Source organism: Alternaria burnsii (assembly GCF_013036055.1).
Source record: "Alternaria burnsii strain CBS107.38 chromosome Unknown 700, whole genome shotgun sequence".
NCBI classification, from domain to species: domain Eukaryota; kingdom Fungi; phylum Ascomycota; class Dothideomycetes; order Pleosporales; family Pleosporaceae; genus Alternaria; species Alternaria burnsii.
Genome location: NW_024066121.1, coordinates 351,056 through 376,828, shown reverse-complemented (window position 1 = coordinate 376,828; position 25,773 = coordinate 351,056). Strand labels below are relative to the sequence as shown.

At 52.3% G+C, this 25,773-nt stretch overlaps 11 protein-coding genes across 11 annotated transcripts; 6 read left to right on the top strand and 5 right to left on the bottom strand.

Annotated features, from left to right (window-relative positions):
- Window positions 1–3,030: 3,030 nt before the first annotated feature.
- On the bottom strand, window positions 3,031–3,219 carry GT037_009216 (uncharacterized protein; the record flags this gene model as incomplete). Its single annotated transcript, XM_038934263.1, has 1 exon — window positions 3,031–3,219. The coding sequence occupies one exon, from the start codon at window positions 3,217–3,219 to the stop codon at window positions 3,031–3,033; it is 189 nt and encodes a 62-aa protein (XP_038783065.1).
- Window positions 3,220–3,881: 662 nt separating this feature from the next.
- On the bottom strand, window positions 3,882–4,336 carry GT037_009215 (uncharacterized protein; the record flags this gene model as incomplete). The annotated part of the gene is made up of 2 exons (XM_038934262.1): window positions 3,882–3,969; window positions 4,137–4,336. The coding sequence occupies 2 exons, from the start codon at window positions 4,334–4,336 to the stop codon at window positions 3,882–3,884; spliced, it is 288 nt and encodes a 95-aa protein (XP_038783064.1).
- Window positions 4,337–5,830: 1,494 nt separating this feature from the next.
- Window positions 5,831–7,374, top strand: GT037_009214 (uncharacterized protein; the record flags this gene model as incomplete). The annotated part of the gene is made up of 3 exons (XM_038934261.1): window positions 5,831–5,907; window positions 6,262–6,538; window positions 6,841–7,374. 3 exons carry the CDS (start codon window positions 5,831–5,833, stop codon window positions 7,372–7,374), a joined length of 888 nt encoding a protein of 295 aa, XP_038783063.1.
- Window positions 7,375–7,830: 456 nt separating this feature from the next.
- Window positions 7,831–8,225, top strand: GT037_009213 (uncharacterized protein; the record flags this gene model as incomplete). The annotated part of the gene is made up of 2 exons (XM_038934260.1): window positions 7,831–7,936; window positions 8,017–8,225. 2 exons carry the CDS (start codon window positions 7,831–7,833, stop codon window positions 8,223–8,225), a joined length of 315 nt encoding a protein of 104 aa, XP_038783062.1.
- Window positions 8,226–8,498: 273 nt separating this feature from the next.
- GT037_009212 (uncharacterized protein) lies at window positions 8,499–10,947 on the bottom strand (the record flags this gene model as incomplete). Its single annotated transcript, XM_038934259.1, has 5 exons — window positions 8,499–9,320; window positions 9,374–9,658; window positions 9,712–10,167; window positions 10,218–10,547; window positions 10,789–10,947. Coding segments are annotated over 5 exons (2,052 nt in total), but the record flags the coding sequence as incomplete, so codon positions are not given.
- A 2,788-nt stretch (window positions 10,948–13,735) lies between these two features.
- GT037_009211 (uncharacterized protein) lies at window positions 13,736–14,117 on the top strand (the record flags this gene model as incomplete). Its single annotated transcript, XM_038934258.1, has 2 exons — window positions 13,736–14,042; window positions 14,098–14,117. The coding sequence occupies 2 exons, from the start codon at window positions 13,736–13,738 to the stop codon at window positions 14,115–14,117; spliced, it is 327 nt and encodes a 108-aa protein (XP_038783060.1).
- An 850-nt stretch (window positions 14,118–14,967) lies between these two features.
- On the bottom strand, window positions 14,968–15,582 carry GT037_009210 (uncharacterized protein; the record flags this gene model as incomplete). Its single annotated transcript, XM_038934257.1, has 2 exons — window positions 14,968–15,137; window positions 15,291–15,582. 2 exons carry the CDS (start codon window positions 15,580–15,582, stop codon window positions 14,968–14,970), a joined length of 462 nt encoding a protein of 153 aa, XP_038783059.1.
- A 282-nt stretch (window positions 15,583–15,864) lies between these two features.
- Window positions 15,865–17,331, top strand: GT037_009209 (uncharacterized protein; the record flags this gene model as incomplete). Its single annotated transcript, XM_038934256.1, has 2 exons — window positions 15,865–16,368; window positions 16,471–17,331. The coding sequence occupies 2 exons, from the start codon at window positions 15,865–15,867 to the stop codon at window positions 17,329–17,331; spliced, it is 1,365 nt and encodes a 454-aa protein (XP_038783058.1).
- Window positions 17,332–19,032: 1,701 nt separating this feature from the next.
- On the top strand, window positions 19,033–19,263 carry GT037_009208 (uncharacterized protein; the record flags this gene model as incomplete). The annotated part of the gene is made up of 1 exon (XM_038934255.1): window positions 19,033–19,263. The coding sequence occupies one exon, from the start codon at window positions 19,033–19,035 to the stop codon at window positions 19,261–19,263; it is 231 nt and encodes a 76-aa protein (XP_038783057.1).
- Window positions 19,264–19,517: 254 nt separating this feature from the next.
- On the bottom strand, window positions 19,518–23,066 carry GT037_009207 (uncharacterized protein; the record flags this gene model as incomplete). The annotated part of the gene is made up of 4 exons (XM_038934254.1): window positions 19,518–20,534; window positions 20,832–20,881; window positions 21,429–21,833; window positions 21,890–23,066. 4 exons carry the CDS (start codon window positions 23,064–23,066, stop codon window positions 19,518–19,520), a joined length of 2,649 nt encoding a protein of 882 aa, XP_038783056.1.
- Window positions 23,067–23,463: 397 nt separating this feature from the next.
- Window positions 23,464–24,615, top strand: GT037_009206 (uncharacterized protein; the record flags this gene model as incomplete). Its single annotated transcript, XM_038934253.1, has 1 exon — window positions 23,464–24,615. The coding sequence occupies one exon, from the start codon at window positions 23,464–23,466 to the stop codon at window positions 24,613–24,615; it is 1,152 nt and encodes a 383-aa protein (XP_038783055.1).
- Window positions 24,616–25,773: the final 1,158 nt, after the last annotated feature.

Here is a 25,773-nt window from a genome sequence, read left to right as displayed (position 1 = left end):
CGTTGAGCTTACTGCATGTGGCTGCAAGCGCGATTCTGGGAGGCTGGTAGCTGTCCAGACCCCTTGTCTTGCGCTCCGATATTGAGATTCTTTGTGGGGTAAGCTTCGAGCCTCCTTCAACAACACTGCCTCAACCACACCACCAACGCGATGACACTCAACACAACCCCTCGCTCATTCAGACTCACGCAGCTAGTGGAGCGAGCTCATGTGAACAAGAGGATGAGGTGATGAAGCTTCGTCAGGCGCGGTGCCTCATGGTGCGCGCTTCTGGGATTCAATTCTCCCAAGCAAGTACCCGCGCCGCTTCAACACCACCACCTTCGGACCATCGCAAAGGTAGTGCCAGAATCACTGTGGATCTGATGATCTCTAGACGAGCTTCGTCCGCCGCAAGGTCTCTGCCATGGTCGTGATCGACTGTAGCTTTGCTGGCGGCTCGAGGCGGACTCCCGACGCAAGCTTTGTCTTTGCTAACAACCCACAACCACAACACAGGCAATGAGAAGTCTTCTCGCAAGCTTTCCAGCTTCCTCAGCAAGTCCAGAGCAAGCTGTCGATGGTATAGAGGCCTTTTTGATTGACTCGGCCTGCGACATCTTCGCCAGCCAGCGCATGGACACAGACGCGCGACAAGCCCAACTTTTGACCCCTCTAACCCACATCACCCACAACAGGACCGATGGAGAGCACTGCCCTGTTGCTTGGGCTTACTTCGATAAACCGCGTACGTTTTACGACATCCTCATCAGCCTTGACTGAGGAGGCTTCACCGGCGCATCGAGGCACACCCCCGAAGCATTGATATCGTAACCCCTCAATCATAACGACGAGAGCTTCGAAGATCGACACACCTACACAAACAAGGCTTTGGACGGAGGGCTGCAATCACCCAGCTGCCCTGTGCCTGGCGCGGTCCGCGGCTGCTTCGCTGGCAACCTAGGGGCTTTTCGGGAGGCAATGGTCACCCTGCCATGCCATGCACGGCGACGACGAACCTGGCGAACGTGTCTCTCCAAACACGCCTGAAATCAAACCGAGGAAGCTGCATGAAGGCCGCTGCTGTTGCCTATGTCAGCGCCGTTTCTAAAGTGGGTAGTTTTGGCGACCTGCTGAAGCGGACTTCCGCCGCCCCAAAGACAAGCAACAACCACCACCACGGTAAGCAACATTGGATGACCATGTTTGAAAAGCATTGGCTCTACACAGCAGCGCCTTGTCTCCTTGATCCATGCAGGAATCCTCTCCGTCGCCGTCGTACTACCCAAAACTCCGGGGCCAGCAAGCACCCGATGTCGAAGCAAACAATCCTTGCTGCATACAATGCCTCGAAGCGACGAGTATAATCAGATACCTCGATCTCGGATATCTGTCCTCAACCCCGCGGATGTATACCCCGGACGTACAACATTGCGAAGCGGTCGAACCTTTGCGGATGCGTATTGACCCACGACTGTATGAACCGTCTGCAGCATGTCCCATGACAAATCGCCTGTACGTCGATGACACACTTCTATTGCGATGTCTCAAATGGTGAGAGACAAGGGGATATGCACAGCAATATCGCGTGCACAAAGCATGTGACATCCTGCTAGAGAGAGGTACAACAGCAGACATGGGTCACCTGAACGCCTGACGTTATTGATGGTGGCAGCATCTTTACAGATGTATCGAGATCTGACACCTGCTCGATGTGCGACTACTCCACTGTCGTTTTCCAGGGATTTGCCTCCAAAGCCGCAGCATACATTACCGGACATACTCAAAGTTGCTTTGGGTTGACGCTGCTCTCGCAGGTTCCTCATGCTTCGCCATGAACCATAGGAGCCTTCTGCGGATTACTCTTGCAATCTTGCACCAGCATCATAATGGTTCTAGGGTACTACGTTGGCGCGTCGAATTAACGAAATATGCGGATCCTGTAGGGACCCATCTCCGACCTCGCAACACTCGCCTGGTGCTTTTGATGCTCGGGTTATGAGTGACTTCGGCCCATGACATCGAGCTCGACGGATATCCCAGTAATTCCGTAAAGACTACCATAGAGCATCAGACTTTCGAGAGCCATGGCGCCTTGAGAATAACGACCGTTGTCGTCTAAAAGCTGCGTTGGTCCCCAGGAAGTTGACGACGTTGAGCTGCAGGCGCGCTGTCATATGCCGGTGCTACCGTAGCATAGACGCAAACCTCACAGCAATGAGCGACTGAAGATGAACTAAAAGAGCATGGTGTTAGTCGGGCCATCAGTAGCATCATTGTTCTGAGACGTCATGGCTAGTGTCAACCTTTGCACCGTTACAAGGAATCATCGCTGGGAGTTAGCAAACACGAAAGACATCTGCTCTGGTTCAAGTCGGCTACGGTGCTTTCCGGCCCACTTGCAAAGCAGCGCTTTCGCCCTCAGCGGTAGACATCTTCTTTGATATTCTCACTGTCGTTTTCGTCTTCGGCTCGATAACAAGATGTGCGTTCGGTACGGCACTGAAGCTCCAAGCTCGGCGAGCGTCATGAGCGATGCAGAAACATCCAATGCGCAGCTTTGAATCCGGCATCCATGCTGGAAAAGGTATCCTCATAGCATGTTTCCTACTAGTCGCACTTCGTGATGGCATTGAGGCTAGTCAAAGACGGATGTCTTCATAAGCCGTCATCATTTTAGTGGCTGAAGATTGTTCCTTCTCAACAGCAGTGCACAGTCTTCCAGTTGACAACACCAAGAGTGTCTCAACTCCGATCTGGATATCTTCGAGAATAGTAAAATCTGCATGCGTTGCAACACCAGGCTGCAATTTGTGACATCCGGACGTTGCCGTACCCGCCTTTGCGCGTTCCAAGCAGAATGGGCAGACGTACACACTAGTCGTCTACGTTGGCTTCGATCAGTTGGGTTCAGTCAGTTCCCGGGAGCGCTGGCGCGGGCACACGCCATGTCTTTCTGGGCGACTTCCAGAAAGTGCGTATACGATCCTTGTGCACGAGCCCGAACTCAGAGCTGGGTTGAGGCTGTCAAACCGCCACGCTGGACATTGCTCACTCAACAGGGTGTCTAGACGTCCACACGCGGACTTGCGCGCACCCCTTGAGCCCGGCGGCACCATTCCTGCAGCTTATGGTAGCTTCAAGTCTACTCGACCCTGCCCGACGCAGATGCCGTTCGACTAGGAGTTGTTTCCGGAGGATAAGGGTCAAGACGCTTGCCAGAAACTCGTTACCATGCATAGCATCCGCCATGTTATGATCTGCGGCGCGAGGCGTCTGCAGCTAAGCATGGCGCTCAATAGTGTACCTGATTTGACTCAGGGGCTCGGTACTGGCTAGTGTGCGCCATCTTCGTCAGTCTGAACATCAGACGACGCTGCCGACGAAGCCGGATACCACCCTCCTTCTTGCAACCACATCAACCGACCATCCGTCTTCTTCGGTTATCGCTCAAGTCTTATCGCCGTACAGGATGCTCGCACTACCGGCCTTCGTGGCGGATGAAGCGGTGGTGTGCTCCATGATGACGCCGCAGACCGCTGCGCTGGTCGCAACCATCATCGAAAGAGCTAAGCCGATCAGCTCCGTGTCGTCGTACGAAATCGTCTCGTTGACAGCCACGGCTCGTCCGTCGTGTGGACCGTAATAGGTCTTCGAAGACCGAAATATTCGCTGTCGATGGTCACACCCAGCCGGCGGATGAGTCCTGTGTACGCGATTGCTTGCTGTGTCAGTATAGTCATCACAGCAAGAGAGAAAGTACTGCGCTTCTTCATGTTTCCATTTTCAGCGTGGCCTGCTCTGCTGCGCTGCCGTCGATGTCCATGGCGTCGCCGTTTGCCCCGTTGGCCTCGTCTGGGTTCTTTCCTGCTCCCCGCTTCGCCGCCCGCCGAGCTGATCCTCTATGCGAAATATGCTGCTGGTGGTACGCCAATCTGCTGGAACTTCTGTTGAAGTTCGCGGCGGTCTTCGGAGGAGTCGGTGGTGTTCCTGCGTAATCTGTTAGCCCGTTTTGCGCAGCAAACATACGACACCGCTCTCAACAATAGAGAAGCGCGAAAGTCTTCGTAGGATCACTGGCTGAAAATCAGCTAGCCACAGGATAGCTGTAGCCTCGTGGGGTGCTGTTGATGACGCTCTTCGAAGCCGGAACGTACCTTGTGCCCTTCCGAGCTGCCTCAACAGCTCTCAGGCGACTACACTTGATGGCGTCCTTGTCCTTCTTGGACCAGATGGCCCAGCGACCTCCCACGCGTGTGTAGGCGTCGCGGAACAGCCACTTCACGCCGCCGTCCTTGACCCAAGGTTTGTAGGCCTCGGTGATCTCGCAGCAGACCCGCTTCTTGCAGGGCGTCATCTTGTTGGCTTCTGGTGGCCGAGTGGTGTCTTGTAGAAGTGTTTGTGTGCTTGTGGTATCTGGCAACAAGTGGGATCGTGTGTGATGCTGTTGTCGCTGGTGAAGTCGTGGAAGCCAGCTGCTACACCATAACGGACTTCATGATACGCTGCTATGGCCCGTGCGCACCACTCCGAGATTCTGCGTCCTCGCAGTATCCGCCAACGAGAGAGATCAGCATGGTGCACGCAACAAAAATGGAATCCCCAGGAGCTATACAGTCACTCCTGAGGAGGTCAGTCCATTGCCCATAAATCGGGGCACAGCATACAACTGCCACGATTGGGAATGGAGAGGGAGGCTTGCAAAACATCAAGTTAGCTATAAGTTCAACAACGAGAACACACGATCTGCGATATCAGAGCCATTTAGACGCCGAAAGTCTCTTGGATGGTGATCTCTTAGACTTTGATAAGGGACGTAGCATCAAAGCTGAAGGTGTTCATTCTACATACACGGTGTTGCGTGCTCTAAGCCTGAAGCCCCTGAGATAGGCCTTCACAAGGGTCAGGAGGCCTGGCAGCTCCTTCCTCCACAACACGATGCAGTGTCACGAAATATGGGTCATCATGTCATAGAGGTGTAAAGAGTCAGCCTGCTTCAGAGCTCGCTTTTTACGCTTCATCTCTTCCCGTCTCACTTCAAATCGGCTTTTGAGTGACATTCTGCTCTGCCAAACCGATACAGCGGCATTTCGTCAGTTGAGAGTCCGCTGCAAGACGTCAGTGTAGCTCTCGGGCTATCCTTTGGGTTTGTTGGTGTTTCCCAGTAGCTGAGAAGGGAAGGAAGCGGTCGTTTACTGCACACCAAGCCTCAAGTCTTACTGCATCGCACCAACTTGCAGCCACTACAGTCAAAAGAAGTCTTGCTGAAGATTCGCACGGCTTCATAGGCATTTCTGCATGTCTTGCCATATTGTCGGTGCTAACCAGGGGTGTGTGGTATGTCAGTCAATCTCTTAGACAATATCTACGCCACCTACCCTGTTCACACGACCTTTCCACAACGTCGACAACGGAACCTACGAACTGTTGGGGCTAGAACCAGTAAGCAGAACACAGATACCGTAAGATTCAATATGGATATATCAACACGGTCATGTCATGGCGGAACCGACATTGATCATCTCCAGTTTCTGGTTCAGTCCCAGATGTCCTTTGCCGGTCAAGATTTCGTAAGGGCACTTGTTCTAGCACGCGAGTCTTTCACAACATCTCAAAATGTCTCATCATTCGGCCAGTTTCTTGGCCAGGGAGCTATCATCAAGAACAACAACCAAAAATGCAGGGTGTTTAAGGTGATAAGGACCGGTACTGGCAGCACAAAGCTGAACTTTCCCTTGCCAACTTCACCACTGTCCAGGGGAAGGGAACTGGCAGGGTCAGGAGTTCGAAGGCCAAATCACACTGTTGGTTTCGGAGCTCCTCAGTCGTGCAGGATACGCACTCTGCCGGCATGGACTTCGACTTTGACAAGTATATCAAGAAGATGGAGGCACATAACTACGAGGAGGATGTCAACGACCATGCTGAGTATGACTTCGTCAGTAACGACTCACATGAGGATTTTCTTGCTTTGTCCGAGGCTGATCAAGCTGCCACTGCTCAGCTTGCCCATCCGAATGCTCCGCCACGCCGGTGCGGCTTGGGATGACGCCTAAAATGCCGTCGATACGGCCTACGACGACGTACGCAGAGCCCATACACCCTCCTGGTTTGTCTGAGCACTCTTGGCTCAGCTTACGATTCCGTGTACGATATCATAACGCTCTCTCAAATACAAGAGACTGAGCGTATACCTTTATGTTGGTGTCATCCAACGACAAGATGCACCTCATATTCCGCATCGAGTTCGACTCGGTCGATGCTGCACATCGAGCAATGCAGTATCCGCGCAAAGATCAGCCTTCACGAACCTCGGAACCTACAGAACCTCTTTGTCGTGATACGTGAAGTCGACAATATGGGTGATGTTGGTTCTGAGGTTCGTCTGCATTTTAACAAGGAAATGATCCATTGGAATGCAGGGCGAAGAGGCACCGTCTGGTACAGCAAGCCTCCTGCTGTATCGGGAGCCATTCCCATGACCCATATCACTCAGTACTTCCACGAGCACTCCGGTCAACTCGGCAAGAACGCTTGCTTCTATGCTAAGCCTCGTCCGGTATTCACCCGTTGGATTCATCTTCCTTCTCGCAGCAAGGCCTCCAGGAAGCCCTTCCGCTACCAACTCATCTAGCCACCGGCCACTTCCATGACCTCTTCGCGTTTTGTCTCGTGGTCACCTGGGTTGTCCTGCCTATGACGTTGATCAGCTACTTGACTCCGTTCACCTCCATCTTTGTGGATAAAACGCTGAGTTGCGGAGACAGCTTCTATGGGCAGCCTCAGAATGCTACGGCGATGTTGGAATCGACATGCATGATTATGGTCTGGGCGGCCAGGGCGCAATAGACCCTACTACAGGGACTTGTTTTTACCTGCTGGGTGGTCAGAACGCAATACACGACGCATTGTCGAACCGACAATGGCAAAGACAAGTACGGCGACGATTGGGAAGAGTCATTCCGCAGCCGAATCGAGGAGGCTGACGACATCACTGCTACCGATATGATGCAGCATAAAGACGATGAGTTGGAAGGTTTTGTTAAGTATGACATTCTCGACATAGGCAAGGGACTGCTCAAGCATCCCAAGGAGAAGCCACTGCCGCGTTCAGGTCAGCTCCTGGTTCTACTACTCGGAAACATGGTCTCCGGTTTCCCCAACTTGATGACGCCTACTTCAGGTCAGCTCACGGGCACTATGGGATCAATGTACCTGACCACGCCGGCGTCAACTTATCCAAGGTCCCCAGTTACTCCGGGTCGCATCGGTCCCCCAAGCACCCAGAAGCAAGGCGTGATGTCCGCTACCGTGACGCCACCACCTCTCGCCTCTCTACACCGAGCACTCCAACCAAAGAGCGCTACTAGCCCTTTCAGACATTCCAACTTTTAAGCCCTGTTCCGTAGGATGAGGAGTCCTTCAGTAGCAAGCTGACTCCGACGGCAAGAAGAACGCGGTACCTTCCGTTATGACTACTCTCGAAGAAGATCGATGTAGGCTTCAGTAGCAGGCTGACTCCAAGCAAGAAGAGCAATACGGGCGAGAAGACTAGGGCTCGAAAGACCCTCAAGACCAAGATTCCCGACGGCAGGAAGAACGTGGTACCTTCCAGCATGCTCTAATGCTAATCCGCATTATTATAGGCGGTCAGAACGCAATACACACCATTGTACGCGGTCGGAACGTTATACGCACATCAAGGTGTCTTCTCAAAGTTCACACGCACAATTCCTACCTCGCCAGCTTTCCTTCTTTAGCTGGCGGTGACCTTTGGAGGAAGGAGTGCAGATGCGCAAAAGCCCAAGCACCAGCATCATCCCTTTTGTCAAGTCAACATTCAGCACCAACATGGCTATCAAAGCTGGAGATCTGGTAGCAACCGTACCTGGTAGCTCACCAACAACGATTGCAGACAGGAAGACGAGGACGATTGGCAATACCGACACTCAGTGGGGTAATGGAGTCGTCAGAAGGCATAGTAACTCACTGGCACCTTCCCTATGGCTGACGATATCCATTCCACTGGTGGCCAAGGGATCACCGTCGTTAGCGGTCTTCCGAACGTTCCCAGTAACTCCGGTTCCAAGTACCCCGATATTGTCAAGCAAACCGTTCCAACCCAGTACAAGCGCGGCGCTGGCATGGACTTCGACTTCGACCTCAAGCTAACAGCAACGACAACAAGAACAAGTCACGATGCAATAGAAGGAACAAGTATGGCGATCAATGATCATTGTATTTGAAGAAAAGCAAACATTAGGTACATTCAGTGTTCATCAGTGGCATCCATCATCCAGTCAGATCGTCTCAAACTGTCAACCATCCACATCTTGAACAAATCGCTTCGAAACCGACCCAGAAGACATACACTCGATAGTGTGTGTCAAAAGCCATACCGAGCAAGTCTGGCAACATCTGGGAACAAATTGAAGAAAGTGATGGAAATGGTGTAATCGTTGTGCAAGGTCTGGTCGGGACAGATGTTGCAACGATGCGCGACAGTGAGCGAACAAAGTTTACCAGGCGCGGCCAAAGTGGTGGCGAGGAACTTGCTGGCCCATCGTGGAGAAGTGCTGAAGAGCAACCGGGCGCCAAGGGCTCATGATGCGACTAAGATGAGAAGGAGCACCAGCGACCTTGCCGACAGCACCTGGATGGTCGTGAAAGTACTGAGTGATATGGGTCATCGGGATGAAGTCGAAGCCGATAGCACCACGCTGACCGCCGCCGAAGGTGCTCAGGTACCAGGCCTCAATGTCGTGCTTCTGATCCTCTGTCAAGCCAGCAAACTGGACAGGAGCAGCGTGCTGGTGCGCAAAATGCATAGCGGCCTGGATCATGTCGCGGGGGCTGCCGCGGTCGTAAGCGCTCGAGCGGTTGCGGTATTCGGTGCCGGAAGAGTAGCCACGAGGAGGGTAAAGACCAGTGGAACGCGCAGAGTCCATCGAGCGCTGCAACTTCGAGATGTTGTCAGGACGAGGAAAGGGCTCCTCAGTGCCAGTAAGGCGGATCTGATCCATCTGCTCTGCCGCGGCGTAGGTGATGATGAGACGAGGGCGGCAGAACGGGGTCTCCTGCATCACCGAGGAGTTCCGGAACTTCTGGATAAGAGCCTCGCGGCCTTGGATGGTCGCATACGAGATCTCAGCAGCCTTGTCAGACTTGAAACCCGGCCAGAATCGACGCTCAATGCGGTCGATGAGCATCAGCATGCCGTTCGCGTCGGTGAAGTTGATGAAGGCATAGCCTACGTTGCAGCCGGACTTGAAGTCGATCCGTAAATAGATGAAGTCGTACGTGCCGAAGCAGGCGATGTCGATGATGTTCTTGAGGGCCATCTGCGAGAGAGATTAGTCAAGCGTTCATGAAGATGATGGAAGAAGAAACATACCCAGTCGAGCGTGTTCGGAATGTTGCGAAGCATCACCGTAGTGCGGACGTCGCTGCCATCGAGAATGCGCTCACGGCGAACACGGTTGTGCTGATCATGCGGATGGTGGCTGGACCGGTGCGTCGCCTGGTTGTAGGGGTTGGACCAAGAGCGGCGGGTGGGTGAAGTATTAGTTCCTGGAAAGAACTGGCCCTGGTTGTCGATGCGTGGGAGGTATCGAGGAGGGCTCAGCAGACGCTCACCAAGCCAGCCGCCAACATCGTCAGTGGTCCAGTAGAAGGACTCCTGTGAGAAAGTTAGAATGGTTACATGCAAGAAAGAAGAGATGGAACACTTACATCAGCGTTCAGACCGTAGACCGGGTCTTTACGCAAAGACTGGATCGCTCGATGGGCAGCATCGACAGAGTCAAACTCGATCCGGAACACGAGATGCATCTTGTCATTGAGGGTGTCAACGTGGACGACATTGCGAACCGGACCGAAGACCTTGGCGATGGTCTCAATGTTCTTGGTAATGCTGTTGAGGTCCTCGGAGGTAAACTCCCAGATGGCATGATCGGGGTTTGGTTCAATCGACACTGACAAGGTGATCTGGCCTTCGCACTCCTTGACTTTGCCAGTGTCCTTGCCCTGGGCATTGGCGAAGTCGACAATCGAGACGTAGTTGACGAAGAGGCCGGCCTGGAGGAGAATATCTTTGCCTTCGGCAGCATCGGAGACCGTGTCGTAACGAACATACATTGTCGAAGAGTGCTCATGTTTGAAGGGGATAGCATGCAAGAAGCAAGCATACTAGAGATGGTCAGTATGTTACATGATGGATGGAGGCAGAGACAACTTACACGCCGCATCTGAGACTGAACTAGAAACTGGAGATGATCAATGTCGGCTCCGCCTTGGACGTGATGGTACCGAGAGACGTAGGCGGGATCACCCTGGAGGAACTCGTCGACGAAGGCACCCTCGATGTAGATCTGAGCTTGAGGAAGGAAGTTCTTGGGAACTTGTTGACCAGGAGCGATGGCGGTGAGCCGACGACGGTGATGCGGCTTGCGGTCAGCCTCTGGCGAATACACAGTAGGGTTGGTGCCGCCGAAGGGTGAAGAGGGGGGGCCATTGGCAGAGGATGATTGAGGGGAGTGATGAGACATGATGAGATGTTGTTGAAAGGTCTTGGTATGAGACAAGTGTGAAGATGTAAAGGGGATGTGCAAGAGTTGGAAGATTGGCAAAGCTCAAGCAAGGAGTCTGTCAAGGTGAGGGTGTTGGTGTGTGGATGGGGGAGAAAAGAGGTGGAAGGAGCGAGGGGTGGGCTCTTTATATGCTCCCATCGGCGCCGCAGCTCCAGAGGTCAGGTGATTGGCACTACTGCGGGCGACGGCAGTATTCCAGGACAAAGGACTCATCACTCACGATATGGAGATGCGTACCGAAAAGGAGGTTGCGATGGACGAGCTCGGAGCGAACGTTGATGGACGAACCAAGACGAGTGTATACGGGTATCCCACAAAACCCAGCGAACCACCACCCGCACAAGACCAAGCTGGGCACGACGAGATAGCGCTTGTCGAGCTCTACAACTTTAGTTAGCCAAGTATATGTGGCTTCAATGGAGTTGAGGATGCATCTCAGTTGCAAAACACCTCCCGGGTTTGAAGTTCCCATACTTCAACTATTTCTCACCTGTCGTGAGGCCCCACTCACCACTTTCTAGCGTCGTCCAAGACGCCTGACCGCCCTGCGGAGGGTGCCGGCATGGCAGGAGCGTCAGGCAGAAGTCTCCGCGGGTAGAAGCCGAAGGAAGGCGCAGCAGGAACGTGAGAGCGTGTGATGATGGCGCTGTAAGATGATCACAGCGAAATCGAGCTCGATAGGGGTGCTGTTAGCTGTTGTAAAATTCTTGTGGCTGTATCAGACCGCTATATGGACCTTTTGACGTCAAAAGATTCTCCAAGCTTCGTGGACTGGAGGGTGGAGAAGTCACTCAAACACGCGTTGGAAGCATGGTGATGGATCTTGCAATGACTGTGGAGAGCATATGGGTCTGGCACATGCACATCGTGAGCTGCAACCGCGTGAGATGACGTGAGGCGGTGCGAGAGCGCGATTCTTAATCGCGACCTTCAGCGTGTCATCACATCATTGAGGAAGTTGCTGCTGCTTGTGGGAGCGTCTAGGGAATCCAAGTCACTCTGGGAAGGCACGTTGAAGCGGTGCCGCAAGAGCAACCTCAAAGCTGGAAACTCAGTGTCAACCTGCTTGAAGACGATACAATCGCAGGAAAGCGACACAGAAGCTTGAGAAACCGAGCAAATATAGTCTCACCTCAGAAACTCCGCTGCCATGTGTGAAGTAAGAGACCGCGGCGGTGACGCTGAGCCCGCTCCGTAGGCAAGAAGGGCTTCTAGCACGCAAGGAAGCTTCACAAAATTATGGGCATAGTGCTTTGCAGAGCTGAAGTTGAAGGCTATTACAAAGATAATGAGAAACTTCATAGTCAGAGGCGGAGATCGTGGGAATGCCGATGAGCTTTCTGGGTAGACAATCACGACTTCCAGCGCGCAAGCAACTTCACGGGAGTACAGATACGGTTATTTGCATTTCTGGGGTGAAAAATGATCCCAAACACGAAGGGTGGCTCTCCAGCAGAAATCAGGTCTTCTATAATGACCGCTGCTGTTCGCGGCGCTCAGGAGTCGCCAAAGGAACCGAAGCTACAGATTCGTGGCTTGAGGCAATATTTGTGGACACCTGGAATGAAGGGGTTGTGATCACCTCCAGAGCCACGAGGAGTCCAGCGGCAGAGACGGCACCTCGTGGTGAGATCTGCCGCTGAGAGCGCATCGCAGCTGCCAAAAGGGCCAGGACCACGCGGTCGCGACTCGCGATAGCAGGTGCGAGAACTCTGGAAGACCCCGTCATCCAGGAACGTAGCTTGAACGGTAGTATGCATGGGACATTCACGGCAAGGCCACCTCTCAGACAGCGCACCAGTAAAGGTCGGCGCGAAAATAAGGCCTAAAGGCACTCGCGACTTCCTTCATGGCGATCTGAGTGATATAGAAGTGCACAAAGGCCTCTAGGCTGTACTTCGGCATCACGAGACGAACCAAGCAACTCACAGTCATTACATGAGCGACGCAGACAGTCCGTCTTGGGGCTGCCGAATGGCTCCTCCAGGGCCTCAACTCCAGGGTCCAGGGACTTGCGCGACGAGACCATCACAACCCTCAGCTTGAGACTGTGGAACTCCAGAAGTAGGCAGGTACACCGCACGACAAAGCAACATGACCCCGGAGATGAGACTGCGCAGTCCGAAAAGCCAGCAGCCCCTTTCACGCATTTTTCCTGCTGGGTGTTCGTCTACTTGTCTGTATCCTTCGTCCGCCTTCAGCGCCTTGAGTTTAACAGGCAGAGCGACTGAACCATGACGCGGTAGAAACATCACAATCAGCTTATCAGATCGTACGCCTCAAGGGGCTGACTGCTCTGCGAAATAAGAATTCGCCATTATACATATCTACTGCGCCTCCCCTTTCCAGGTCGTACCCTCCGCTCTGACATCCGTTGTCCTATCTCTCCCTTACTCTACCTAAGTATAAACCCAACTCTACGCAGCTTCTCTTCCGTCAGTCTCAAGGTTTCGGCGCTGCTGTTGAATCGGAGCAATACGATATGAATTGTCAACGCTAGCAGCGCCAAAATAGACGCCGCGTACACCGCTCAATTCGACTGCTACGCACCCACGACTTGAGGGCTGTTGGGCAGGCATAACAGCCTCTTCATCTTTCTTCAATACAGTCTCCTCCTACTTGTGTGCCTCCGTCTGCTGCTGTTGTACCTTTCTCAAGTCTAATTGGGTGCCGTCGTGTACGGTCGAGGGCGCTTGCGGAGCGGCTTGGGGCATATACGAGGAAGGAAATGGCAGGAAGAAGGCGAATCACTGGAGAGGTCTGGCGGATACCTTTTGTTGTATATGAGCTCGCCGAAAGGCGTCGCTGTCTTGAGGATATCCCTGGTGGTGTAGGAGCCTCGCCCTCGTGGATATATGTATCGCTCAGACACCCTACAACAAACATTAGGCGGAAGAACTTCCTGGTAGCAGGACGGGGTACTCACAAGAAACTTGTACAACGTAGTCACTGTCGATCCAATACGCTGGTTCATCAATAGCGAAGCCAGACCGTCGCCAAAGGTGGTCTTGGCACCACAACATAAACCGTCGAAATCAGCGCGCTCCTACCACCAAACCAGCACCAGCAAGACATTTCCATAATCACAACCTTCTCAAGCTGCTGCCACACTACTATACTACTACAATTCCTCTCCCAATACCACCACCACCACCAACAATAACAAGATGGAATTCACCATCAACATGAACGACCTCCGCGCCGACTCCCTCCGGGAGTTTGACGAGTACCCCCTCGCCTCCGACTCGCACGAGAGGCGAGTCCTCTACTTCTTCTTCCGCGGCCTCGAGGAAATGGCCATTGCGCAGTACGACCGCATGGCGGTGTACATGGCGTTTGGGGAGACAATCTTCCCGGAGGAGCAGGCGGAGCTCGACGTGCTGGCCGCAGAGCTGGACGTCTTGATGGCTGCGGTGCATTGGGCTGGGAGGGCGTATGGCGGAGATGCGTATAGGCCGGAGGACGAGGGGGATTGTAAGTTCATATATTGTTGGTTGTGGGTTTGAACGATTTGCTAATTCTTCTTCAGCGATGGACACCAGTGCTTGAGGCTCTGGCGGCGGTGAGGAGAGGGTGAACGGCGTTTATAGATGTGTTTTGATATGATACCCTGGGTCTGTTTTCTTTTCGGTGGGAGTTTGGGGTGGTGGTTGGATTGGGACTGAGGTTGGGGGTTCAGTAAGAGCGGCAGCTAAGATGAGCGTAAGCCCGCGAATAGATTTCTCATGATGGTCCCTGGAAGATGACAACCATTGTGTGTTGAGTGACTATGCATGATCCAAGTCCATGTGGCCATCAAGTGGAAGTGACATGTTAAGGTTTACCAAGTCAGAAACACATGTGTGGCTGCATGATCCCATATCGTATAGCGATATATCTCGCAGAGTACATCAAGTACCTACACAAGAAGGTACGTTGTTGGTACTACGTCGCCGGAACTCGATAGCTGGATGCTTGTTGCGATACCTCCTTAAGATAGACAATGTCTCCACGCCGAGCAATTGCGAGTTCGCACATTCATATGTTGATCAAGTACAAGTCGCCTATCCAGATGCGCCAGCGCATGGAATGAATATTGCCTAATACGGTACACTATAGTCCCGCGTTACGTCTCGAGATCCACATCGAATACCTGTATATGAAGGTGACTTTGGCATGTACGCAGACAGATTATATGCAGCTGAGGTACACCAATATATCACTTTTTAACCTTTATTCCGACAAAAAGTCTCACAACGACATGCACAGCCCACTATCATCACATCATTAGAGCTCATCCCAACCGTATTCACAAAGTCATGCCTCTATTCCCAGAAACGAACTATGTATACAGGGGTATCATACGATTAAATGCCTCATTCCATTACTCTCCTCCACGGCCAACAAGAGACGACAGGATCTACTTCCTGCCCTCCCCCTCCCCCTCAAACATCCACCTATCATCCTCCAAACTGCCAACCTTCTTCTTCAAGCTACTCTTCAGCGCAGCCCGAATCTCCTCTTCCACAGCCTCCATATCCCACTGCGCATTCGTCTTGCCGTAGAGATTGATAACTTGATTCTCCTGCTCTATCCGCATAGCACAAGTCAGCGTTTGTTTTTCGCCTCATGGCGTGTAGTACCACATGTGTCATGTTGTCATGATGCCCATGCCGACTCATCAGAAGAAGAGACAAAAGTACAAGATGCCAGTAAGTAAGACGGCGACAGGAACCGACATACCAGACTCGTCGTCCTCTTCGCTGCCGACGCCCATGTCGCGGTACACGGGCGTTGGCGCCTTGACTATGTATTCGCCTAGGGCGTCGCGCTCGACGAAATCTTCGTCGGCGGAGGAACTGAAGATGTCGGCTTCTATTTCGCGGCTGTCGGGGCGGACCGAGGGTGCGGCGCCGTTTTGGCGACGTGCGGGTGCGTGTTGTGGTTGTTGTCGCTGGTCTGGGTTTTGGGCGGTGTGCGAGGCGAAGATGTTGCGCCGGGTTGTTGGTGGGAGGCGTATTGCGCGGTTGTCCATTTTGTATTGAGTGGAGGGTGTTGTTGGGGGGTAGAGGGAGTATTATGTTTGGGGTGTTGGAGGACGGGATGTGGAGTGAGGTCGAGGTTGAGGTTGACTCGATGTTATGTTGGTAGTGTTTGTGAAATGATGGAACGGATGGCGCGCCGTAGCTAGTCAGGTACCGTTCGGTGGGGCGGCGACAGCTGGGGTTCTGGGATGGCGACACCCCCGCGGCGAAGCTTAGAGCGTCTTGTGCGACATTGCCAGCGCACAAACGCCTCGGCCGTATCAGAACCAGCCATGGCTTCACGAGACCCTCCTTCGCCCTCGCCAAGTCCCCCCAGAGATGTGGGAGGTAGATCGCCGCCTCGCAAACGACCCAGGACCCGCGCGCCTCCTCAAGCGGCAGCTCCAGCTTCAACCAGCGCGACGAATACAGCGACGATTACAGACATGCCGGCCCCCAAGATCGAGGCTCCGGCAGCTGACACTCCGATCCATCGCTTTTCCATACAGCCACTCAATCGCTTCCACGGCGCGTCGGCTAAGATAAAGCGTCCGCGCGAAGTCGCCCACTTCTCCTACGACGACAATCACGAATACCAGCCAGATGAGTCGGGCATCAACTACTACATACCGCCACCCATGGGTGCAGATCTGAAAGAGGGCTTCGATGCTTTCAAACACTATGAGGACAAGGAAGATCCTCATCTAGACAGTCTGCTTCGCGCGCTTATGGAAGACAAGACGGGCAAGGAAGAGGTGAAAGCCGACTTCATGACCTGGCGAGGCATGATGACAAAGGTATGTTGAAGCAGACTGGCCTACAACATGGCAAGGTAAGCGAATCTAGCTTTCTTACCTTGCTGCTGCTTGGACCTGGAAGAGTTACTAACAACATCCCAGATCATGACAGCACCCTTTGACAACTTTGCCGAATTCAGCATGTTCGCAACCCTTCACAACGGCACCATCTACATCGAAGAAGACTTCCCTTCGCGCGCCGCCGATCGGGCCGCAGAAAGTTCCCGTCCCCCGCCTCGCTACAACCAACACCCAGACCAGCAATCCCGCGAAATGATGACATACTGGGGCTACAAGTTTGAGAAACTCACCCTCATACCCACTCTACCCTCTTCTACGCCTCGCGAGGAAATCGCACGGCACCAAAAGGGCGTCGTATCAAACGCCGCCCAACACTGCTCTATAGTCCACACATCATTCGGGCCTCATAGTCTGATACTAGGCGGCGAAGTAGACGGCCTCCTCGCACCAAAACCATCCGACCCGGAGCAACCTATCCAATGGGTCGAACTGAAGACTAGTGAAGAACTTCCTCCACCTCGCCAGCAACAACACCGCGACATTCTCAAATTCGAACGCAAGTTACTCAAGTTCTGGGCTCAGTCTTTCTTACTCGGTGTACCCAAGATCACGGTGGGGTTCAGGAGTAAAGCTGGAATACTAAGGGGGCTGCAGACGTTCAATACGCATGAGATTCCTGGCATGGTGCGCAGGGGTACGAATTGCTGGGATGGGAATGTGTGTATTAATTTTGCGACGGAGTTTTTGGCGTGGTTGAAGGGGGTTGTGGTTGATGAGGGGGTTTATAGTGTTATGCTGAGGAAGAAGAGTGGGGTTGTCGAGGTGAGGAGGTTGAGGGATGGTACGGGGGATATTGTTAGTACTGCGTTCAAGGCATACAAGAGCAAGGGAGGTGGTGCTGGGCATGACGATGGGGAAGCAGGGGGCGATGTTACTGGCTAACGTCCGTACATCGAGGAAGTCACACGGTATGCTCAAGATACTCGCTTGGTTCTGCCTTCCTATAGGTCGGGAGAAACCACGGAGAATACCTCAGGGTACGTTTTGCCTCTGGGTTCAGTCGGATAGGAGGAATATCTGATTTCGCTTGATAGCATCGTGGTACAGATACAGTGCCCATGACCAAACTTACATTCTGAGTTCAGATTTTGCACAAAATGCTCATAGCCCACTCTTTCTTGAATATGCTATCAGGACCTGCCTACTACATATCGTTAGTACTTGCCTACAAGTCATCAACGCCTAATTACCAGAGTAAGAGCCATGTTATGTTGTTATTGGTACCTGCTAGACTTCTAGCGTACTGCCTATATAGTCAACGTCATCTGTAGAATCAACCCATCACTCTTATACTCCAACAACTACTACGAGTCATCGTCGAGACTGCTCTATACCATCACGCAGCGCTCAACCACTACGCTGTTCTCACCTTACTTGCCTCCTACAACGCATTCCATTGCCTGACCCTACGCTGCACAAGCCCGACGTATTCCACAAACCTCAGAAGCACTACAGCCATCAGGAGGTTCTACGCTCAAGGTCTCCAGCAGACCTCACACAAAGTACATCGTCTCACCACGTGTCAACTACAGACACAGAAGCCGGTAGCGACCCGGTAACCAATTAGGAGCACCATATAGATAGGAATACACACGATTCATACCCAAACCATCACACCACGGCGATATCGATACCTACGACCATCCTCACCTATCTCAAAAGCAGTCTTCAGCCTCCAGGTCTCCAACAATATATCTTGACCCTACTTTCGGGGCCTGGTGGCCAATTTCACCCGGGTCTATGTGGATCTATTCCGTCGGGACTACCAGTACACGACATTCCTACTGTACCTTCGCGACAACTTCGCCCCTGATTTACTACTAAGTTTAATGACCTGCGACAGTGTCGGAGATTGTCAGTTAACATTTCCGGGGTAGTCTCCTTATAATATTGCAGTGCTGCTGAGCCGGCTCAGTCGTGGTCAGATATTACAAAGCATGGCTTGAGACCGCAGCCCAGCTTTGCACGCTTCCTTGGTTTACCAAAGGAGATCCGCTTTCTCATCTGGACATCAATTCGCCCACGAGATGCCTCGCCCGTTGCGCCAGTGCATCCTCATTAGTGCCCTCAGCGGAACCACACCTGCCATTTTCACCTCATTCGCAAGCTGGTCAATTGCGAGAGCAGACGCGTCGAACATGCTTCGACAGAACCGACAGTTGGCCGACGACAGGACTTTGCTTTAAGAACAAGTTCGGCAGCAAATTGAGGTTAACCAAGACTTTGCTTTGCGACTCAAGGTTGTCGAGCAACACCCATGGTGGAGACGCTTCTGATTTGGTCATCTTTGTATACTGGCACTTGGTATCGCTTCGCTAGTCACGTCGCTAAGAACGGGATGCTGCCTGTCATATGCTCAAAGAGCATTCCAAGAGAGCAATACTTGCAATTCACAAACACAGCAAGATCTAGTAACCCATTCCTCTTGCACCAGACAACTCTGACCCCGTTTGGCACATGAATGCCAAGGATGGCGCATGCCGGGTATATGGGGTCCCATCCCATCTTAGTTAGCTCGGCAGACCTAATACACACGATTCCCCCCGAACCATCTGTGACACTATCGAACCCGGAAGGGTTCAGATGTTCTGGTCTCCAGCACTCTCGGGAATTTCGGCAATGAACGCGCCGACAAAAAGGCTGACATGGCCTCTAAGCAGGCGAAGGATTTGGCGAACTTCCCTTTCGCCCAACCTAGGTTGGCACTCACAAGATATTCGATACCATCTTGGGACTCGACTTCGGCTCTCAGTACACGCATCTGATGAGGAAGACGATAGTGATGGATCCGATGATGATGAAATTGCAGGGTGAATGGAATTGGCTGAGACGTCAGAAGGGTTGGAGGGGCTAGCAAGAAGAGGTATTATCGCATCTGACGAGGTACATGAGAGCGGGCACGAGATCTCTCGAGTAGTAGAGGATCGATACTCCCAATCAGATTGGGTCGTGCGTGAGCAATATATCATATTCAGAATGGAGCGAAAAGCAGATGAGAAACATAAAGATGTTCAAGATCACCAATATGCTTGGAGATCCGCCTTTGGGAAACTTCATACCCCTATTACTCATTCCTCTTGCTTTCCTATATATTGTACATCCGCCTTCAATTCTCCCTCCACCCACCACGCAGCTACCCGTCCCGTCGATTCGCCTACTTCCCTCGTAGCGCTGGCAGGCTTAATATTCATACCGTGATCTGCATCTCTAACAACGACGACCTGCGATTTTGCTACCATCTTGCTTCTAGTCTCGTTCAAGAGATCGAGCGGACACATGGCGTCTTTGTCGCCGATGATGAACAGTACGCTGATACCCTCTGATAAGTCGAGCAAGATCTGATCCCGCAAATCATCTTTAGGACCTTGAAGTGGGTACGATACGAGGATGAGCTGTATACTCGTCTCCTCTTGTCCGTGGTCTTTCTCGGCTATGTGTTCGCTGGCTGAGATGACGGCGGCTCGGGCGCCCATGCTTCTTCCACCTAACAACATCCTCTTTTTCCTATTCTGCTCTTTTGGCTTCCTCTTTTGCGCGGTTTCTTGGCGAGAGTGAAATTCCTCGATGCACGCGTGAAAGCTTTTAGTTCGCGCCTTCAGATTCATGGAGCCTTGGAATGCGAGGACGGGAAAATACTTGGAGAAGCCGGTACAGAAGTTCACTACCGCATCGGCGGAGAGCGTGCCGCCTGCGCCATGGGTGAAGATCAGGGTTGGTGAGATACTTGAGGAAGATGGCGTGTATTGATGGCATTGGATTGGTTTCTTGACCAGGTCGTGTGTGATGGTTCGGATTGTGATTATTTGAGGTGCTGGGCTCCCATCTTCAGCCGGTGCCTCATCTACTTTAGCTATCGCATTTGTTGGAAAAGACTCTTTGCGCTCTGGTGCGGAAGACTTCTTTGGAGTCTTTGTTCCCGCTTTCGGTGAGTCGTCCGGTAAGTCGTGTGCAGGTGCCGTGCTTGTTTTCGCAGATGAACGCGTGACGCGTCTCTTGAGCTCATCTCTAGGGACTGGTCCTGAGATTTTACGTTTTGCTGGCATATCGAAGATGAACTGGAATCCGGCGCTCGTGTCAAAATTAGTCTAAGTTGATGTGTGTGTGACATGGTACTTGTGTAGATGCTTTCGCGCTCAGGTGTACTGGAGGCAGCTGTGACGTAAGCGCCATCCAACTTCCCAGCCACTGCCTAGCTCCTTCAACCCATCACTGTACCACCACCTTTGCCTAGAAAATCGAACGCGGCATGTGAGTTTGGTTGAAACTGAAGCATTGTGTATGAAATGCATATCATGAGATGATGTCGCGCTTGTTCGATGCTGTACACATTCATTCCCCCGGTTCCGGCATACTGACGGACGCGGGGGCCTCCTCTGTCATACCTTCACGATGTAGGTCTTTGTACCAGTGCTTCTTGACACTCTTTTCAGGCCTATCCGAGAATGTTTCCATGATTCTATTCCACGACGCCCCTTCACTTCTCATTCGCTTCAGACACAAATCTTCTTTGGATGTCCAAGGAGCTTCCGTCCGGCTCTTTTTCGCCTTCGGAGCTCCGTGAGAGTTGCTCGATAGATCGTCATCGCAATCGTCCTCTACATAGACCGACCGGAACCTGGGATGTAGTAATGCGGAGAAGTTTCTGGTTGGAGAAACTATCATATCACTGATTTTCTCCCGTCTCGAATTGCCATTTGTCGTTGGATCACGCACGTCCTCGTCATCAATCTCAGCATAGTCCGTCTGGGTCTCGGCATGTTCGATTTCAGCAGAGAGTGGATCCTGGTGCCGCGCCTCATGACGTTCGAGGAGGTCTCTTCGATAGAAACTTTTCGTACACTGAGAGCATCTAAAAGGGACCCCTTGTGCGTGATTTTGTTCATGTCGTTTTAGATGTTCTTTACGCGTATATGACCGCCCGCATGTCCCGCAGATATGACATTTGGGCTTGCGGACAGAAATTGAACGCTTAGGCTTACCGGAAAGCAGCTGAGTTGGAGACTCGAGTACGACAGAGTGGTCAAGCATGATACCTGGGTAAGCGTCGTGGTTGATTCGTTCCGCAGTGGCATCAGTAGTAAGACTATGCGGAGCTTTGCTACTCTTCCCATGATCCAGAATCGTATGTTCTCGGTGCAGTTGGTCCACAAGTATCTGCCGAAGCTCCTTTATGGACGCTGGCAGCCTGATAACTGCAGCGTCCATCAATGTCTTAACGTCATCCATGATACAGCGCAGCGGAATCATGTAAACGTCCCCAAAGACGTCATCAGCCACTACCTGACCATAGACTGATATGGGGTTCGCATTCCGATTCAGAACTTGAGCAGGCTGAGAAGTGACCCACGTGCCGGAAGCACCGTCTTGTAAACGTCGAGAGGCATCTATGTGAATCGACGTATTAGCGCACTTAGCGACAGCGATGAGGGGGAGTTGTTACCCGGGGTGAGTATGTGTGCCTGCACAAAATTGTGCCCTGAGGGTGTGAGAATCATGGAAGGAGTGGGGGAAAGTACGCATTTTAGCGCGACCTCTGCATCGAAGCCTATCTGGAGCAACTGCTGTTCTCCGATGGCACCGAGTGCAATTGTCGCATTGGTAGCTCCGATGTCTAACGAATCAATCTGGTGTGTTTGAAGGCCTTCGACCAATGCCCAGTCCTTGTCCCGAGCCTCGCGAGAGAAGGACACATCCGCTAACTTCACATCAGTCCAATATGGCTCATTTTTAGTTATTGTGAAGCTCTCGTGCGCGCCCCGGCTGCTGTTTTGATTGGCATTCTCTAGGGTAATATCGTCATCGTCATCCGAATCGCTTGAAGCTGGGGATGGCATGGTCCCATCCGATGGTTGATCCGAGGATGAAGTATTGTATCTTGTCTGAGGAAAGATATGGCCCGCCGTCAAGCCGTAGATAGTCTCTATACCATCATGGCAGCTAGCTACGATGTAGCCTCCTATCGTAGCCAACCTCGAAACTCCATCATGTTCCGCTTTGACCCGCAGCGACCCCGATGTATTGCCGGGGTAAGCTAAGTTTGCTGTGTATGCTGGAGCCACTTTTACAAGACTTGTGGATTCGTCAGCTCTAGGCTGAGGTGCTTGACCGACCACAGCCACCTGAAAAGTTTCTCGTCCTGGTTCATCGGACTGGTATATACCTCGAATCATGTCTTTCTTGAAGAACTTCTCCGCTCTTTTTCTAACCAGTTCTGGGCAAAACACTACGATGTATGGTCGGATCGAGGTTTCATCTTCCCCTAAGAGCATCAACCGAATGGCCATAGGCCGATATTCGTGTCGACTTTTGCGCAAGTCAGAAGCCAAGAGCCCAGCAAGCCGGCGTACAGTGCCCTGAGAATGTCGGAGCATCTCTTCGCTTAGTTCTCGTTCGAACTTTCGCATACCTTGAAGTATGTCAGGGCACAGAGAGACTAGTCTTGCTGGATCCGGTGGCTGCCCAGAAGACATCGCCAAAGCGGAGCTATGTCGTATGAGTGCAGCCAACGAGGCTGAGCGGCGTTTGGGACTCCCTGGAGGGCTGCCATGGCCGAGTTGCAGTCCGAAATCGTCCTGCTGAAGCTGTGTGTGCGGTGGTGTAGGCCTTGGGGTCTGCATATTGCTGATGCGAGCACTCTGGAAACAAGGCTTCAATTGAGTTCAAGAGATAACGTGAAAGTGTGGTCTCATAAGGTTGTAGCGGGGAGCTGATTGCCTCTCGGTTCTGCCCCGCAACCGGTGAGTCTTGAGGGATTTGAACGTGGGCTTGGTGCATGCTTATCAGCTCGTTAAAGGAGGGCCTCACCAACCCATGATTGGGTGTGCTTGAGGTAGGCATGCACGCTGCGAACCCGACGCCTAATAAAGCCGCGACCAACTTCGTCATGCAGTGTGTTGTTGCCACATACTCAGAATTGATATAATTGCTCACCACAGCCTTTGATAGGCGCTGAGTTATTGAAGCAGGACCAGCTCCAGTACATCATTGTATCCAAAGCATTGAAAAGCGAAGGCAATGAGTTTCTTTGTTCTACAAACCACTACCACCAACGATCTACAAGAGCTCGGTCAACGTTTGTGGCGATGGCAGTTATGCGGTGGTTGCACTGGGAAAACAACATGCTTCGATGCGCGATGTCCCTGGAGCCGAGCGAACCAACAGAATGCTTTTTGGGACCGATACAAAGCTCTAACGGCAGCGTATATGCCTGAGCTGACCACATCGTGCCCAGCTCTGAGGTCGCATGCCGATCTTCTGGAGCTGATTCAGCTTATTCAAAACCGACCTCGTGCAACAAGAGAACAGATAGCCGAATGTCACTTTGGGGCGCAGCGCGATGATGAGGTGCAACTCACCGCCACACTTGATCAGCAACGAGCCATGAATCTTGCAGCCAGCATAATGTTCTCTCTGGATTGCGGGAGCACATACGAGTCGGCAGGTCTTGTAGAGGAGGGTAGCTCATCGCTGCTGTGGCGAGATACGGTGTCTGCAGACAATTTCCTTCTGGAAGCATTCCCAGAAAGACCTCATCCAACCATCGCATCCCGGAAAGAACCATTAGAGTGGCCAGTCATAACAGCTGCTGTCAGCGGGAAAGAGGTGCAGAGGGTCCTTGGATTCGATATGGAAGCAACGACTGATCTGCGGAGCCATCTAATGCTGGACCATAGGAGACGTGTTCTCAAAATCTTCCACTGCACGGCGATGCTGCGAGAAACTCTTTTAGTGTGTGAAAGCCAACCGACAACTTGTGTACTACCACGACGACTCATTCTCGAGGTATTCGACACCATACATAGGGTTCTCTTTCCCTCGGATCACGAGTCGCAGGCCCTTCTCTCGTCGCTCGTGACAAAACATGGATTTGATAGAGATCTCCTAAGGTTTGAATCGTGGGATCATTACAAACACAATGAACCTGAGCTCTCTTACTCCTACTTCGGTACTCGATTGGTAGAGCTCTACGAGGAGCTGCAAAACCCCAAACCTCACTCTCGGTTGGAGAGCTGGTTCGAGCGAAAGAGCGGCACGAGATACATGTTGATGGCAACAATGGTCGGTGTCTTCATCGCAGTAATCATCGGGATCCTAGGCCTCGGAATTTCCGGCTTCCAAGCTTATGTCTCGTACCAGCAGTGGAAGCACCCTGTGAAGGATACGTAGAATGAGTCCATATTCATTAAACAGGCGGCGCACAGTTGCGGGAGTTTGAACGGTTTCTTCGATGGAATCTGATGATGGAAAGATGGGGAGAAATGGGATGGTAGGACGAAAGAGGGCGGCTGGAGGAAGAAGCGAGATCGCGCTCGCGCACGCGACGCGGCTGCCCCAGACGGGCACGTTCTCCGTACTACTCATGACAATCACACAGTGACGGTCTATACACAACCGACATGAAACTGCGACTCAGAGACGGAGTACACCCTGCGAACCTCGATCCACCATGCACTGTGATACGAAAGTTGCGCTGTTGATGATCGCGCACTGTGATCATGGTGTCGTCACATGTTCAGACGCTTCAGTAGAACGATCAAGGGCCATTACAGCCATTACGCTCCAGGATTACGTATCCGATATTGTAGACAAGGGTATCTGCAGTAAGCTAAGTCATGCCCGCAAGCTCTTCTCCGTCCGTCAATGGAAAGGCACTGGCAAGACGTAGATATCACATACCAACCCTTGGTTATCATATTTCGGATGATACGAAGCCTGTTCACCGTAGAACTGCTTGACATGGCGCTCTTCACATGCATGTCCCCCCCGAGGCTGTCCATGCAACGTGTTCCACAAAGTACTAGATGGAAGGAATTACAGCCACGAAGGGGCGTGACCATGAATCGCAACACCGCATAACTCACACCGAGCCGCGATCGAATGTCATGCAGGACATACTCACAGCCCTATGGGTGGAACAAAAACCCATCCTATGGGATGTATGCCTTCGACATGACATGCAGCGATGCGCCGACGCTAACAACACATCTCCAACGTCCTTGCTAAGCGCTCGCACAAATCCGTCCGACTCCTCGTCCTACGAATAACACGCGTCATCTTGTCCATCGATCCTTCACATCTCTCCCAAGCTCTCCGTCCTTACCCGCTAGGATCTCTAACAGATCTCACATCTAAGACACGCCTTCCTGCACACCACTATCGCGTCAACTACTCAGCGTAGCAATCCCTTTCCCAACTCCAGAAGCCCTTGCTCTTCACCCTGCTTTATCAATTGGCCCGGCTACCGTATCTCGCGAATCGGAATCCTGTCATCGATGTGCAATGCCCAATAACGATAGCTCGGCGATACGGCGCGGGTCAGTCGAT